Raw genomic sequence first — 16,015 nt, 5'->3', positions numbered from 1 at the left:
GAGTGATCAGACAGGCCAAGGACTGAGCTGGCAAGAAAGACTGTTATCCTCTAACCCCTGTAGATTAGGGCTGAGGCATCTCATAGAATCATAGAATATCAGGGTTGGAAGGGACCCCAGAAGGTCATCTAGTCCAACCCCCTGCTCAAAGCAGGACCAATTCCCAGTTAAATCATCCCAGCCAGGGCTTTGTCAAGCCTGACCTTAAAAACCTCTAAGGAAGGAGATTCTACCACCTCCCTAGGTAACGCATCCCAGTGTTTCACCACCCTCTTAGTGAAAAAGTTTTTCCTATATCCAATCTAAACCTTCCCCACTGCAACTTGAGACCATTACTCCTCGTTCTGTCATCTGCTACCATTGAGAACAGTCTAGAGCCATCCTCTTTGGAACCCCCTTTCAGGTAGTTGAAAGCAGCTATCAAATCCCCCCTCATTCTTCTCTTCTGCAGGCTAAACAATCCCAGCTCCCTCAACCTCTCCTCATCTCACCTGAGTCTTGTCCCTGAGAAAGTGAGAGACAGCTTGCATGGCTGCTGCTTGTGCTTTGCCATTTAGTGGTGTTAGAACTCCGTAATATCAAGTGAGATTTGAGAACTGGACCCCCAAACAAACAAACTTTTACAAGTACTAAAACATGGGTGGTCATCATGGCTGCATAAAGAAACCACATGTCCATCAGTTTCTGTGGGGGAAGAGATGACCAATGTTGTTAGCATATATCTATGCTTGGGTTGTCTAAGTCAGGATGAGGAACATAGGTTTGAAAGGTCTTTATTACTGTAACACTTTACTCTTTGCTTTCCAGAAAATTGTCCAAATTACTATGCAAGTATTTATCTAGCTTTCTGAATGTTTCTGACAGCACTCCAGATGGCAGTCTGCCTTTGAAGCTTAAAACACCCTGGACCAAGATTACCATGTGGAAAAGATTTTAACTTATGTTGATCAAAATAGAGAGACTTTCACAATGAGTGAACCTGGGAAAGGGGGGGGGGGATGGGGGGGAGCTGCAGCGGAATTGCTGGATAGTTAGATGAAAGGTACCAATTGCATGATTTCAATATTGGGTGAGGCAAGAAATACTCAATGTTTTTGGATGCTTGATCTTCCTAATCATTTGAGATAAGTTAACTGTAAAAACCCAAAACTTCTTTTGCATATTTTCAGACAAAAATACAAAATAATTTATGTTCATGTTCTTATAACATGTCCATCACCATAGAATCTGAGTGCCTGAAAGCAGAAAGATTCTTTACATATAACAAATATTGATAGATTTATGCAGATTGAGAGAGAGAGAGATGTAACCCAAGCAATAAGGACACTAGTTTTAGCAGTGATCTTAAGTACATGGGGTCAGTTCATTGCACAAAACAGAAGGAAGAATTTGTTTTACTCTACAATGTCTTTCTGCAAGAAGGTAGTTTTTAATTAAGTATCCCTTTCTTAATTGTCCTTCATAATAGTATCTAAGTGCTCTCTATAAATCTTGAGTACAAGGAATAGCCATAAATGCAGTAGCTTCAGGTTCATATCTGTGCTACAAATATTAGGGGCTGCTGCTCTGGCTTAACTGAAGCATTTTAGTGCTATGTCTTCAATTTTATACTTCAGCTGTAAGAAGTTTTTTGAAGATTCCCCTGCTACCTTCCCACTCTTAGACAACAATAAAAACAATATCTGTATTATTCAAGCATGGGGCTTACATTTAGGTAAATAAATCAATATTTATAAGTGCCTAATAGAAGTGGCCTAATTTTTTCAGAGGTGCTGACACTCATGGTTCTCAGTGCTTTTAATGGGAGCTGTGGTACGGTGCCTCTGAAAATCAGGCTACTGATGTAGGCACTGAAATGTGGTTTTCAGTGCTTAACTTTAGGCAATTGGGTTTGAAAATTTTGGCCATCATGCTTTGAAGGGGCAGTTTAAATGGTTAATGGTGTCCTGGTTTTAACATGTGTGTCGCATCCGGCTTATTCTTCACACCCACCATAAGACACAAAACCTGGAGGAGTTCAGGAGAAGACAGGGCCAGGCCATTTGGCTGAGTGGCTGGTGGAGTGTGCATAGTATTGGCACTTGGCATTGAGATCCCAGGCCCCCTGCCAGCCCACCCTTTTCTCTGTGTTTGTTTTTCCACTAGGAGAGGAGCATTTTACTGAAGCATTTACTTTGAAGTAGATGCTGGAGACACATTTAATCCTTAGACCACCTGGATTGTGTTGACTAAAATAGCTCAAACAGTTTCTCTAGGCTGACCTCATTTGGAGTAGGGGTTGCTGTTAAGTTGGGAGGATCGGACTGAGGAAGAATCTGTACTGAGTTTGTACTAAGGAGGTGGTTTGCAAATTTAAATGTCTGAAACACAGAAGAAGCCTCCATAAGAACGGCCCCACTAGGTCAGACCAAAGGTCCATCTAGCCCAGTATCCTGTCTTCCAACAGTGGCCAATGCCAGGGGCCCCAGAGGGAATGAACAGACCAGGTAATCATCAAGTGATCCATCATCTGCCATCTTTTGGGGGACAGAGGCTAGGGACACCATCCCAGCTCCTAGCCATTGATGGACCGATCCTCCATGAATTGATCTAGTTTCTTTTTGAACCCTGTTATAGTCCATAAGGAGTGAGAGAGTTAAACTATTTTACCTCGGCCTGCATTCAGCTTCTGCCCCTGAGCCCTGCGGGGCTGACCTATGCTGCAATAGGCCGCGTCGGGCTAATAGGCTGCCCGGCCGCTTAGGGCCTGGCTGTGGGCTCCAGTGGGTCCTCGGCAGAGGGGTCGGTGCATGGGCCAGCCAACGCTTCGGGGCCCGCGGTCCCTGCCCGCTCTCTGGGGCGGGGCGGGGCGGGAGTGGGACGCGCCGCAGAGGCGTGAACCTCCCTCTCCCGGGCAGGGCTTCCCGTCTCCATCCGGCGCCCCCTGGCGCTTCCAGCTGCTCCGCCCGGCCAGGGGAGCGCCGCGCCGCGGGGGCGTTGACAGAGCGGTGCCAGTCAGCCGCGGGGCGGCGCGCCCTCAGCCCGGGCGCGGGACTAGCTCAGCTCGGCCGGGACGCGTCCCACTGGGCGGCGGCGGCGGCGGCGGAGCCGGGCTCGGCGGGAGAGAGGCGTCCTTCCCTTCAGGTAAGGGCTCGCTTCGCCCCCAGGCTCGGGCGCCTGGCGGGGTTTGCAGCCCATTGCTCCTGACACGGGCAGCGGGTGGGCGGGATGCGTCTGCTCCCCTGCGCTTGGGTCCTGCGCGGAGCGCTGGAAACGGTGTCCGCTTGGCCGCAGCGCCGGCAGGATCCTCCGAAAGATCCGCGTCCTGCCGGTCGGCAGCAGCCCCCGACTTGGCGTCGTGTGACAGCTGGCTGGCTCAGTGCGTGCTCCTAACAGGGGCTTGCCGTTACGGCCGCAATTTCCCCAGGCAGAAGGGACCCGGTTCGTGCAAACGCCTAACTAAACGCGGGCTGTTCCTTCTCGGTTCTCTTCCCTGGGGCTCCACGCTGCCTTTTTCAGACAATGGGACAGATCCTGCCTTCAGCGGCGCCGGTGCAGCCTCATTCGTTTCTTTGGGATTGTAGCAGTGTAGCCCTCAAGATAATTGGCAATGATGCACGCTTCTGCAGACCTTTACTTCGTCATAGTAGTGAATTTAAATTAAATACTTACTTTTCGTCGTCTTTAAAAAAAAATTCACATGAAAATATTTCCAATATCTTGATGCAAACAGTCATATAAGCTTTTTTTTTTAATTCCCTTGGCTAATGTTGTTTGTGCTACAGTTAAAAATATAGCACACTGCATTTCTCTTAACACCTTTTTTCCAACCTCAGTTAGCCTTTCCACCCCCCCTACTTTTTTTTTAAAAAAAACTAAAACAAAACACTTTTTTTCCCCACACATATACAGCTGTGCCCTCAAGTACAGAAGTTCCTTAAAGCAATGGGACCTGCAGAAAAATGTGAGAATGCAGCTACTTGTGGCTAAAATGTTTTCATGTTACAGCATAGAAAAAATAATCTGGAAATTTAGTGTTACTGAGCCAAACTAGTTCTAACTTCTGCTGACCAACCAATCTCAATACATACAATATTTATACCAGTCTTTATCCTTCATCCTTTTTCCATTGGACCTTCTTTGAAAATGTGTTATGAGAAGTGCTCTGATATGTACCTGTTTATCATAGAATCATAGAATATCAGGGTTGGAAGGGACCCCAGAAGGTCATCTAGTCCAACCCCCTGCTCGAAGCAGGACCAATTCCCAGTTAAATCATCCCAGCCAGGGCTTTGTCAAGCCTGACCTTAAAAACCTCTAAGGAAGGAGATTCTACCACCTCCCTAGGTAACGCATTCCAGTGTTTCACCACCCTCTTAGTGAAAAAGTTTTTCCTAATATCCAATCTAAACCTCCCCCACTGCAACTTGAGACCATTACTCCTCGTTCTGTCATCTGCTACCATTTAGTCAGTGAGAAGCTTCGATAACCCTGCTAGTTGAAAACTTATAACCAGCCTACATGGAAATGCACCAAAGACAAACTCTCATCTATAGTTGGACTCTTGTTTTTACTGAGCATGGCCTCTCATTTAAACCACTGGATTGAGACTCGGGAGATCTGTTGTCAAGTTCTGTCAGAGGCTTCTTATGAAACCTTGGGCAAATCACTTAGGCCTAGATCCTCAAAAAGTACTTAGGCTCCTAACTTCCATTGGAATCAATGGAAATTAGGCGCCTAAACACCCTTGAGGATTTGGTTTGAATCCCTGTACTTTAATTCTCCATCTGTGAAACTGACATACTTCCCAGGGTGCTGTGTAGCTCCCTTGATTTCAGAAAAGCATCATTAATGAGTGGAGTCCAGGAAGAATTAAATAGCACAGAAAATATTTTAAAAGGGAAAGAAAAGAAACCCATAAGGGTAAAAGACTGGATGCTTGAATTCCATCTCTGATGCCACCAAAGGCAATACAGTATATTTAATTCTTGACATTCATTATTTATTCTTCCTTGAAAGTTCTTCCAAATCCTTTGATATATAGTAAACTCATCATTCATTCCTCGCAGCAGTCCTTCAAAAGGAAATCTCATCCATATATATGATCTCTAAACTAGTTCTAGACGTCCTGAGGCTGAAGGTTGCTGGCTACTTGCTGTGAGGTGCTGAGCTCCCTAGCCATACTGATGTCAATAAAAGCTCAGCACTTAGTGAGATTAGGCCCCAAATGTTGGTGGAAGCAGACTTTACCATCTTTGTAGTAATATCTTTCTTACACATGGCATTTCTAGTGCCATTAGTGTCTTTCAACTCAAGACAAGACTTCTAATTTGAATAAAACCACATACAATAACAATGCAAAATTGTCTTGCTCATATGTCCAACACTGATCAGGTTTTGATAAAATATGATGCCACCTAGACTGCTCTGTTGATTATAATGAGTTGGGGGTTTATATTAGAAGATCTGAAATTCCCAGCAGATCTTAACCCTTAAGAAATCAGCTAATCCTAAAGGCAGTTAAAGAGCTACTGGTTAAAAATAATTAGTCACCTTTCCTGAAGTATAGATAATTAGAAATAAGAAACTTTAAAATAATATTTTCTTTTCACAGTTTATACCGTTTGCATTCTTTTCATGTTGGGCAATATAAAGGAACTTGTCAGCCAGTTTCATACTTGTGCTGATATTGAGTTTCTGGTTGATTTCACACTCAAGTTCTCCAGCACTAGTAAGATGCTTCAATGTTTAGTTTGCAGAGACTGTTGAAGAACATTTATTAATGAACAAACATTAAGCACACTGTTTTTCACCAGATTTTAAAAAAATCCTGGCAACATTTCTGTTGGTCTTAGATTTTGTAAAATTTTATTTTCCCCGACCATTTTTATTTTGTTCCTGACAGTGTCCCTGGCCAGTTTCCTGATGAGCTGCTAGGGGACACTATAGTGTGGATGAAAGAGCTGCTGTGGAGGAGAGGCTCAATCATGAGTCTTGAGAGGAGCCAGTCCAGACTTGAGACTATTCGCTTGCCTGTCTCCGGAACTCCTCTCATCCTCCAAGTCTGCCTGCTCAGTGTGCCACTCCTCCTCCCACTGCTTGGTCCCACCCTGCTCCTGAGTCCAAGAAGTTGCTGAGGACAGGGAGGCACTGGCATGGTGTCAGCATCTTATCTGGGTAGAGAAGCAGGAGGGAAGTGGCTGATAGCTCAGGTGAGATGAATGGATCTCTTTGTCTATTGCAGAGGAGGGGTGCGGTTCCAAGGCTTCTCAGGGTGGGTAAAGGGGAGCAAGAGAAGATTGGGGATCTGAGAGGGAGGAGGAGGGTGGGCACTTGCTGTTGGGAGAAGTGCGGGAGCCACCAAAATTGCTGCTCCCCTTAACACTGAAGTGGGTCAGAATTGTGAGAGTGGAAAGATGTTGCTTTAAGTCAAGTTCATTTTATAACCTTATTGAACTAAATCCTCAAGTAGTGTTCATTAAGTATCTGGTTAACTATTGAAGGCCCTTTGAAGTGTAGTATATAATCTGCTTTATATGAAGACTTACCTTCCTTTACAAAGAGGGAATATTTGCTGCATAATATAATGATTCTCCTACAGAAGCTGGTAATGAACAGATATTTGTGCCATCACACTGGCTCTTGGATCTTTGGCAGTTGCTGTAAAAACGGATCCGGAAATTAAAGGAATCCACTGGGTGGTAAAGAGTTTTCTATCTATTTTATATAAAATCAGTAGAGTCAGCAGCATGACTATGAAGCAAGAGTCCTGTAATTTTTAGTATGTGGGAAAACTCATTTGAATAGGTGAAAACAGTCTATGTAAATTTAGCAGGCTGTGTCCCATAAGTCCACTTGACTTAAATATACTAGTCTGTCAATATTTGCACCAGGCTGAGATGGGAGAAAAAGATGGAGGGAGCAATAAGGGGAGAGGATTGAGGCATGTGTATGGAGCCAGAGGGAACAGGAAGAAATGAGAGCAGAGATGTAAACGGGTATAGGATTGAAACTGAAGCTCAGAACTTGAAATGTGAGACTGCAAGCTCTTCACTACACTGAGAGTTTTTAGCAGTTCTTTCACAGTTGGTCACCAACTGCTGATGCTCCAGCAGTGTTAGCGAAGGTGAGAACACTAGTGTAGACTGCATGCAAACATTTTTATCACTGTATTGAAGCCTTCTCTGAGCAGATCTAGACAAATCAGTGGTAAACACACTGGCACTTGATCTGTATTAGTGCTTCCACCAGTTGAGCAGCATTGGTACTAGGCCAATGGTGGGAGAATTTCTAAAATTCTCCATGTAGGTACAGCCTAAAACAGTGGCTCTGAACCTTTCCAGACTACTGTACCCTTTTCAGGAGTCTGATTTGTTTTCCATACCCCCAAGTTTCACCTCACTGAAAAACAACTTGCTTACAAAAATCAGACATAAAAATACAAGTGTGACAGCATGCTATAACTGAAAAATTGCTGACTTTCTCATTTTTACCATATAATTATAAAATAAATCCACTGGAATATAAATATTGTACTTACATTTCAGTGTATATTATGTAGAGTAATATAAACAAGTCACTGTATGAAATTTTAGTTTGTACTGACTTCGCTAGTGCTGTTTATGTAGCCTGTTGTAAAGCTAGGGAAATACGTAGATGAGTTGACATACCCCCGGAAAATCTCTGCATATCCCCGGGGGTACACATAGTCCTGGTTGAGAATCCCTGTCCTAAAAGACTGGAAAGGATTTAAGGAGATGATTTTATCAGGGGAATTTTGAATAGATGAAAAGGGTAAAGGCCAAAAAAGAGAAGGTTGCAATTATTATTTGCATTACAGTAGCACCTAAAGACCCCAACTAATTCTGGGACCTCCATTGTGCTAGGTGCTGTGCATATGCTTTGTAAGAGAGAATCCTTGCCCCGATAGGTTTATACTCTAAATAGACAAGACAGGCAAAGGGTGGGATGGGAAACAGAGGCACAGAGATATAATAATAATACCTAGCTCTTATCTAATGATTTTCATCATTAGGTCTCAAAGCGCTTTGCACAGAAGGTCAGTATCCACATTTTACAGATGGGGAAACTGAGGCATTCACCACCGTCACCCCTATCCTCAAGACAACCTCACACACACGCACACTGGAGTCACTCACAGCCACCCCTCACCTCCGATGCACTCCCTCCCTAACACACTGGGGTCACTCACAGCCAATTGTCCTGTTCTGTTCATTCCTGCTGAAGCATCTGGCATTGGCCACTGTCAGAAGACAAGATACTGGGCTAGATGGACCTTTGGTCTGACCCAATATGGCCATCCTTATGTTCTTATGGTAGGAATGGAGGAATTGCCATACAGGACTTACAGTCCACCTGATCTGGTATGTTGTCCCTGACGATGGCCAGTACCACATGTTGCAAAGGGAAGTGCAAGAATACCCATAAAAGGCAGTTATGGAATAATCTGCCCATTTTAACCTTTAGCAGTGAATTTATGTCTTGAGACATAAGGCTTAATTATCACTGTATAATCTGCATCCTCTCTAATATAACTGTGGATGTTCTCACTACCTATATCAATGTCTAATCCTTTTTAGAATCCTGTTAAGGCCTTGGACTCAGTGATGATTACATTCTTCAGATATATGTGGCTTTATTATCATATTACCCTTTACTTATTGCTTTGCAAAGCTGTGCATGCTACTATTAATCAGTCTCTCTGCTGGGTAAGAGAATGTGGAGGAAGGATGGACATGGGGAATACAGGAGAAGAAACCAAGAAAATAACAAACTTTTATGTGATATTCCTCCTATATTCTAGATCAATGACTTTAACAATCTTGTCAATATTAAATGAACTCACTGTGTTTACGATTACTGACCAATTGAATGGTCTGCTTGTGACTGAGAGACTTAAAACTGTCTCACTGTCACCTTTGTGCTCTTCCCCCATCTATTGGTTGTATCTACCTGTGTTCTCTCATCTTAAAATTAGATTATAAACTCTATCGAGCCAGAACTCATTCTTCATTGTGTTTGTACAGTATCTAGCACAGTAGGGTAGACACCATTATAATGCAAATAATAATAATAGCCTTTCTTTGATAATAGTGCCTTTTGGGAGGGTCTTATCTTTTGGGTTGATTGTAACTTCCTTTTCAAACAAATTGTTGCTGCTGCGATCATAGTCATGGTCCTACTTTTTTTTACTACAAGCTTCATGGAGATTTACTCGATTTACTTTAAAACAAAATTGTGATTAATCTATATAAGTGGAACGAAAATAAAAAATATGCATTGTAGGACGAATTGTCAAAAATGGCATCTATAATTGTGGCACAATCAACTGCAGGTGAAACTGACAAAATTTAGACTTAAAATATCTGATTCACCAATAAAATAGATGGTGAAACTCCAAATTTTAGCACCTTCCCCCTCTGATTAATATCAAGGATGTGCAAACAAATTGTAGATCTAACAGTGATTATTAAATATATTGATAAACCTGAACCAAAAGGGAAGTCTGAGAATCAATGACAGATTTATATTGATTCATTTTTGTGCTAATGAGGATTCTCTTTAAACACAAACAAAACAGTTAACAGAAAGCAAAGTTATTGATGGTTTTATATATGCAAGCGCTGGAATAAATTGCCTAGGGAGGTTGTGGAATCTCCATCATTGGAGATTTTTTAAGAGCAGGGTAGACAAACACCTGTCAGGGATGGTCTAGATCAGGGGTGGGCAAACTTTTTGGCTCGAGGGCTACATCGGGGTTGCAAAACTATATGGAGGGCCGGGTAGGGAAGGCTGTGCCTCCCGAAACAGCCTGGCCCCCACACTCTATCTGCCCCCCCTCAGAATCCCTGACCCCTCCAACCCCCCTGCTCGTTGTCCCCTGACCGCTCCCTCCTTGGACCCCCACCCCGAATTGCCCCCCAGGACCTCATCCCCTATCTAACCCCTGACTGCCCCAATCCCTATCCACACCCCCAACTCCTGACAGGCCCCCTGGGACTCCCACGCCCTATCCAACCCCCCCTATTCCCTGAGCCCCCCCCAAAAAAACCTCCCACCCATCCAACCCCCCCACTCCCTGAGTGCCCCCCCCAGAACCCCTGACCCATCCAACCGCCCCCTGACTGCTGCCCCGGGACCCCCCGCCCCCTTACCATGCCAGAGCCAGTCACGCCACCACACTGCCCAGCAAGAGCAGTGGGCCAGAGCGCTGGTGGCACAGCACGGCCCGCTCAGGCTGCAGGGGAGGGGGGACAGCAGGGGAGCGGCCGGGAGCTCAGGGGCCGGGCAGGATGTGGCCCGCAGGCCGTAGTTTGCCCACCTCTGGTCTAGATAATACTTACTCCTGCCATGACTGCAGGGAACTGGAGTAGATGACCTCTCCAGGTCCCTTCCAGTCCTATGATTCAATGAACACTAGCAATAATCTCTCAGTGCCTATGTGTGCAGAGGTCAGAATCCATGTTGTATTCTCAGTTTTAACCAATCTGTACTTTATATGAATCCTGTTGCTTTAGCGCAGCGGTTCTCAAACTGTGGGTCAGGACCCCAAAGTGGGTCAGGACCCTATTTTATGGGGTCACCAGGGCTCATGTTAGACTTGCTGGAGCCCAATGCCTGGGGCCGAAGAGCAAGGGCTTCGGCCCAGGGAGGCGGGACTCGGGGTTCAGCTTTGGCCCCCACCCTGATCCGGGGCGGCAGGGCTTGGGCAGGCTCAGACTTTGGTCTCCCCTCCTGGGGTCATGCAGTAATGTTTTTTGGCAGAAGGAGGGTCACGGTGCAATGAAGTTTGAGAACCCCTGCTTTAATGCATCGAGATCCTGGGTGACTTTAATTTTCCTGATATCTGCTGGGAGAGCAATACAGCGGTGCACAGACAATCCAGGAAGTTTTTGGAAAGCGTAGGGGACAATTTCCTGGTGCAAGTGCTAGAGGAGCCAACTAGGGGGGGAGCTTCTCTTGATCTGCTGCTCACAAACCGGGAAGAATTAGTAGGGGAAGCAAAAGTGGATGGGAATCTGGGAGGCAGTGACCATGAGTTGGTTGAGTTCAGGATCCTGACACAGGGAAGAAAGGTAAGCAGCAGGATACGGACCCTGGACTTCAGGAAAGCAGACTTCGACTCCCTCAGAGAATGGATGGGTAGGATCCCCTGGGGGACTAACATGAAGGGGAAAGGAGTCCAGGAGAGCTGGCTGTATTTCAAGGAATCCCTGTTGAGGTTACAGGGACAAACCATCCCGATGTGTCGAAAGAGTAGTAAATATGGCAGGCGACCAGTTTGGCTTAACGGTGAAATCCTAGCGGATCTTAAGCATAAAAAAGAAGCTTACAAGAAGTGGAAGGTTGGACATATGACCAGGGAAGAGTATAAAAATATTGCTCGGGCATGTAGGAATGAAATTAGGAGGGCCAAATCGCACCTGGAGCTGCAGCTAGCGAGAGATGTTAAGAGTAACAAGAAGGGTTTCTTCAGGTATGTTGGCAACCAGAAGAAAGCCAAGGAAAGTGTGGGCCCCTTAATGACTGAGGGAGGCAACCTAGTGACAGAGGATGTGGAAAAAGCTAATGTACTCAATGCTTTTTTTGCCTCTGTCGTCACGAACAAGGTCAGCTCCCAGACTGCTGCTCTGGGCATCACAATATGGGGAATAGATGGCCAGCCCTCTGTGGAGAAAGAGGTGGTTAGGGACTATTTAGAAAAGCTGGACATGCACAAGTCCATGGGGCCGGACGAGTTGCATCCGAAGTGCTAAAGGAACTGGCGGCTGTGATTGCAGAGCCATTGGCCATTATCTTTGAAAACTCATGACGAACGGGGGAAGTCCCGGATGACTGGAAAAAGGCTAATGTAGTGCCAATCTTTAAAAAAGGGAAGAAGGAGGATCCTGGGAACTACAGGCCAGTCAGCCTCACTTCAGTCCCCGGAAAAATCATGGAGCAGGTCCTCAAAGAATCAATCCTGAAGCACTTACATGAGAGGAAAGTGATCAGGAACAGTCAGCATGGATTCACCAAGCAAAGGTCATGCCTGACTAATCTAATCGCCTTCTATGATGAGATTACTGGTTCTGTGGATGAAGGGAAAGCAGTGGATGTATTGTTTCTTGACTTTAGCAAAGCTTTTGACACTGTCTCCCACAGTATTCTTGTCAGCAAGTTAAAGTAGTATGGGCTGGATGAATGCACTATAAGGTGGGTAGAAAGTTGGCTAGATTGTCGGGCTCAACGGGTAGTGATCAATGGCTCCATGTCTAGTTGGCAGCCGGTGTCCAGTGGAGTGCCCCAGGGGTCGGTCCTGGGGCCGGTTTTGTTCAATATCTTCATAAATGATCTGGAGGATGGTGTGGATTGCACTCTCAGCAAATTTGCCGATGATACTAAACTGGGAGGAGTGATAGATACGCTGGAGGGCAGGGATAGGATACAGAGGGACCTAGACAAATTGGAGGATTGGGCCAAAAGAAATCTGATGAGTTTCAATAAGGATAAGTGCAAGGTCCTGCACTTAGGACGGAAGAACCCAATGCACAGCTACAGACTAGGGACCGAATGGCTAGGCAGCAGTTCTGCGGAAAAGGACCTAGGGGTGACAGTGGACGAGAAGCTGGATATGAGTCAGCAGTGTGCCCTTGTTGCCAAGAAGGCCAATGGCATTTTGGGATGTATAAGTAGGGGCATAGCGAGCAGATCGAGGGACGTGATCGTCCCCCTCTATTCGACATTGGTGAGGCCTCATCTGGAGTACTGTGTCCAGTTTTGGGCCCCACACTACAAGAAGGATGTGGATAAATTGGAGAGAGTCCAGCGAAGAGCAACAAAAATGATTAGGGGTCTGGAACACATGACTTATGAGGAGAGGCTGAGGGAGCTGGGATTGTTTAGTCTGCAGAAGAGAAGAATGAGGGGGGATTTGATAGCTGCTTTCAACTACCTGAGAGGTGATTCCAGAGAGGATGGTTCTAGACTATTCTTGGTGGTGGAAGAGGACAGGACAAGGAGTAATAGTCTCAAGTTGCAGTGGGGGAGGTTTAGGTTGGATATTAGGAAAAACTTTTTCACTAGGAGGGTGGTGAAACACTGGAATGCGTTGCCTAGGGAGGTGGTGGAATCTCCTTCCTTAGAAGTTTTTAAGGTCAGGCTTGACAAAGCCCTGGCTGGGATGATTTAATTGGGGATGGGTCCTGCTTTTGAGCAGGGGGTTGGACTAGATGACCTCCTGAGGTCCCTTCCAACCCTGATATTCTATGATTCTATGATCCTTATATAAAAGCTGACTACTGCAGTCTTTGCAATGGGATTGCTATCCAGACCTTAACAGGTTGGTTGGAAGGGTAAAGCGATAAGAAAATCTCATTGTTCTGATACAGGAACTGACATTGCGGAGGTGAACTTTGTTATATACTGAATTGTAGCCATGCATGTCTAGGTGCACTGGAGATATGTAGCTGATTGTAAGGTGGATAGAAGAGGAAATGGAGATATTAAGTATTTGTCAAAAGTTTTTCAACTAATGTTCCGGGTTTTTTTCTTTTATGAAGCAAATTCAACAGGGTTCTAATTTTTTGAAGTTTTAATTTTCAGGTGTTCTTGAAAAAAGTGTGTGCGCTTTGGGGGTGAAAAAGGACATGAGGAATAAAAGGACCTGGGAGCCCACTGATCAGAATGAAACAGATGTTGAAAGATTTTTCAAATCTATTGTTAGTTGTGCTCTGTGATTATGGTGAGTATTGTAACTCTAAAAGGCGTACTGTAGATATTTAACTAAAGTCATTTGAAAATGTTAATGTGTAGTGGTGTTAACAGATGATCTGGTTCATTGGGAACATGCACAGAATCCATCTCAAGAGTGCCCAGAAATATAGTCCTGGACTTGTGAAAAATGTAAATGACTTAACTGAAGGCTGTATTTGTATCTGAACGGAAGGAGGACCTTCTCCAGCTGTGGATTTGTTCAGAATAAGAAACATAATATACTGAACAGATTTCTGTGGGTATCAGCAAGCAATCCTGGCTGTCACCAGTAACTAACTGAGCAATGTTGTATGGCAAACCTTCTATATCACTGTAGTTCACATAATTCAAAGGAAGTGGGGGAATGTAGAGCAATGAAAATTTTTTCCAATGCACTTCAGTGATGTAGGAGCCCTAAATGCCAGTTTTCAAAAGTGACAGGCACCTAGGTGCTTAAAAACCATTGACTTTTCAGAGAGACATGAGTTACTAAGTGTCTAATTCACTTTGAAAATGGGGTTTAAGCTCCTAATTCACTTAGATGTTTTGAAAATGTTATCCCTGACATTTAAATTAAGTGAAGTTGGTATTTTGACTCTCAGTACATTTTCAAGCTCAAGCAAGAAAATTAAGCTATGCATTGCTCAACCTTAGTGTACAGCCTTGAAAAGTTTGGAGTCCTGATTTAGTCTGCTTCTATGGATGTGGTGTGGTAACAAGCTGCACACTGGCCAAAAAGATGAAGACCAGATATAAATGGTGCAAAATTTACAGCTATTTGCTCTCAAAATATGTGTGAGAAACTGAATTACAGACAGTTATTAAATACTGCACCTGCCCCGTTACACAAACCCACATCTTTGCTCCCAGCACTATGACAAGAGATCAGTTCTACATTTAACAGGCCTTTCAATTGTAACAGTTTGGGATGTAATCTAGCTCACAATAGAAATGGGGACATTTGTTTTTTGTGATGGCATGTAGATGTCCATCCAAGAATCTCAAAGCATTTTACAGATATTAACGAAGTAAGTCCCAAAGCACAGCACCCCTGTGAGGCAGATAAGTGTCATTCTCATTTTGCAGATAACTTCTCTGTGCCTCAGATTCCTAAGTGAGTTGCCTGCGGTCTCACAGGAGAATTATAGCAGAACTGGGATCTCTCTAGGTCCTGTGCGTTAGATATTGTCTTTCCCTGCTAGTCAAAGCATGTTCCAGAATAATTTGATAACCTGTACAAGCATGCTCATGCCACAATTAGATTTAAAGTAAAACCACTCCGTTTATAATGAAATGACGTCATTTCGACATGCTGCACCACATCTTAGATGGGGAAAAAATGCTGCTGTTATCATTGCTTTTATTTTCAGCTCTTTCACTCCTCAAGCATCTCTGTGATGTAAATTAGTAAAATAAAATGAGTTTTTCAAAGAGACCTTATTAAGGGAACAAGAGCCAACTATCCCACTGCACAGGAAAGATGGGAAGAGACCACTCTGGCTTAATTAGTCAATGATTTGAAGCTCAAAAGAGAGACCTACAAAAAGTGGAAACTAGGTCAAATTACAAAGGCTGAATATAAACAAATAACACGAGTATGTAAGGACAAAATTAGGAAGCCCAAGGCACAAAATGAGATTAAACTAGCTAGAGACATAAAGGGTAACAAGAAAACATTCTATAAATCCATTAGAAGCAAGAGGGAGACTAAGGACAGCGTAAGCCCATTCTCAGTGAGGAGAGTGGGGTGGGAAATAATCACAGAAAATGTGGAAATGGCAGAAGTGCTAACAGACTTTTTTGTTTCAGTTTTCACCAAAAAGGTTGGTGGTGATTGGATGTCTAACCTAGTGAATGCCAGTGAAAATGAGTTAGGATCTGAGGCTAAAATAAAAGAAGAACAAGTTAAATATTACTTAGACTAGTTACTGTCTTCATGTTGCCAGGGCCTGATGATATACATCCTAGAATACTCAAGGAGCTGACTGAGGAGATATCTGAGCCATTAGCAATTATCTTTGAAAACTCAGGGAAGACGGGAGTGATTCCAGAGGACTAGAAAAGGGCAAATATAGTGCCAGTCTATAAAAAGGGAAATAAGGACAACCTGGGGAATTATTGACCGGTCAGTTTAACTTCAATAACCAGAAAGATAATGGAGCAAATAATTAAGCAATCAATTTGCAAACACCTAGAAGATAATAAGGTGATAAATAACAGTCAGCATGGATTTGTCAAGAACAAATCATGTCAAACCAACCTAATAGCTTTCTTTGACAGA

General features: G+C 44.2%; 1 protein-coding gene across 4 annotated transcripts in view; it reads left to right on the top strand.

Annotated features, from left to right (window-relative positions):
- The first annotated feature begins 2,993 nt into the window (after positions 1 to 2,993).
- The window catches only part of THSD1 (thrombospondin type 1 domain containing 1), a 31,163-nt gene continuing 18,141 nt past the window's right edge, over positions 2,994 to 16,015 (top strand). For 2 of the 4 annotated variants that reach the window (XM_084639427.1, XM_084639424.1), the window contains exons 1-3: positions 2,994 to 3,123; positions 5,885 to 6,191; positions 13,585 to 13,723. In XM_084639427.1, coding sequence (XP_084495553.1) covers positions 13,666 to 13,723 — 58 coding nt within the window. In that variant the 5' untranslated portion in view covers positions 2,994 to 3,123; positions 5,885 to 6,191; positions 13,585 to 13,665. Of the gene's footprint in view, positions 3,124 to 5,884; positions 6,192 to 6,580; positions 6,681 to 13,584; positions 13,724 to 16,015 lie in introns of all 4 variants that reach the window. The other 2 variants (XM_084639425.1, XM_084639426.1) reach the window with 2 other exon arrangements.

The sequence above is a fragment of the Lepidochelys olivacea genome (genome assembly GCF_965140295.1).
Source record: "Lepidochelys olivacea isolate rLepOli2 genome assembly, chromosome: 1".
NCBI lineage: Eukaryota > Metazoa > Chordata > Testudines > Cheloniidae > Lepidochelys > Lepidochelys olivacea.
This window is presented reverse-complemented; position numbering and strand designations above follow the sequence as displayed.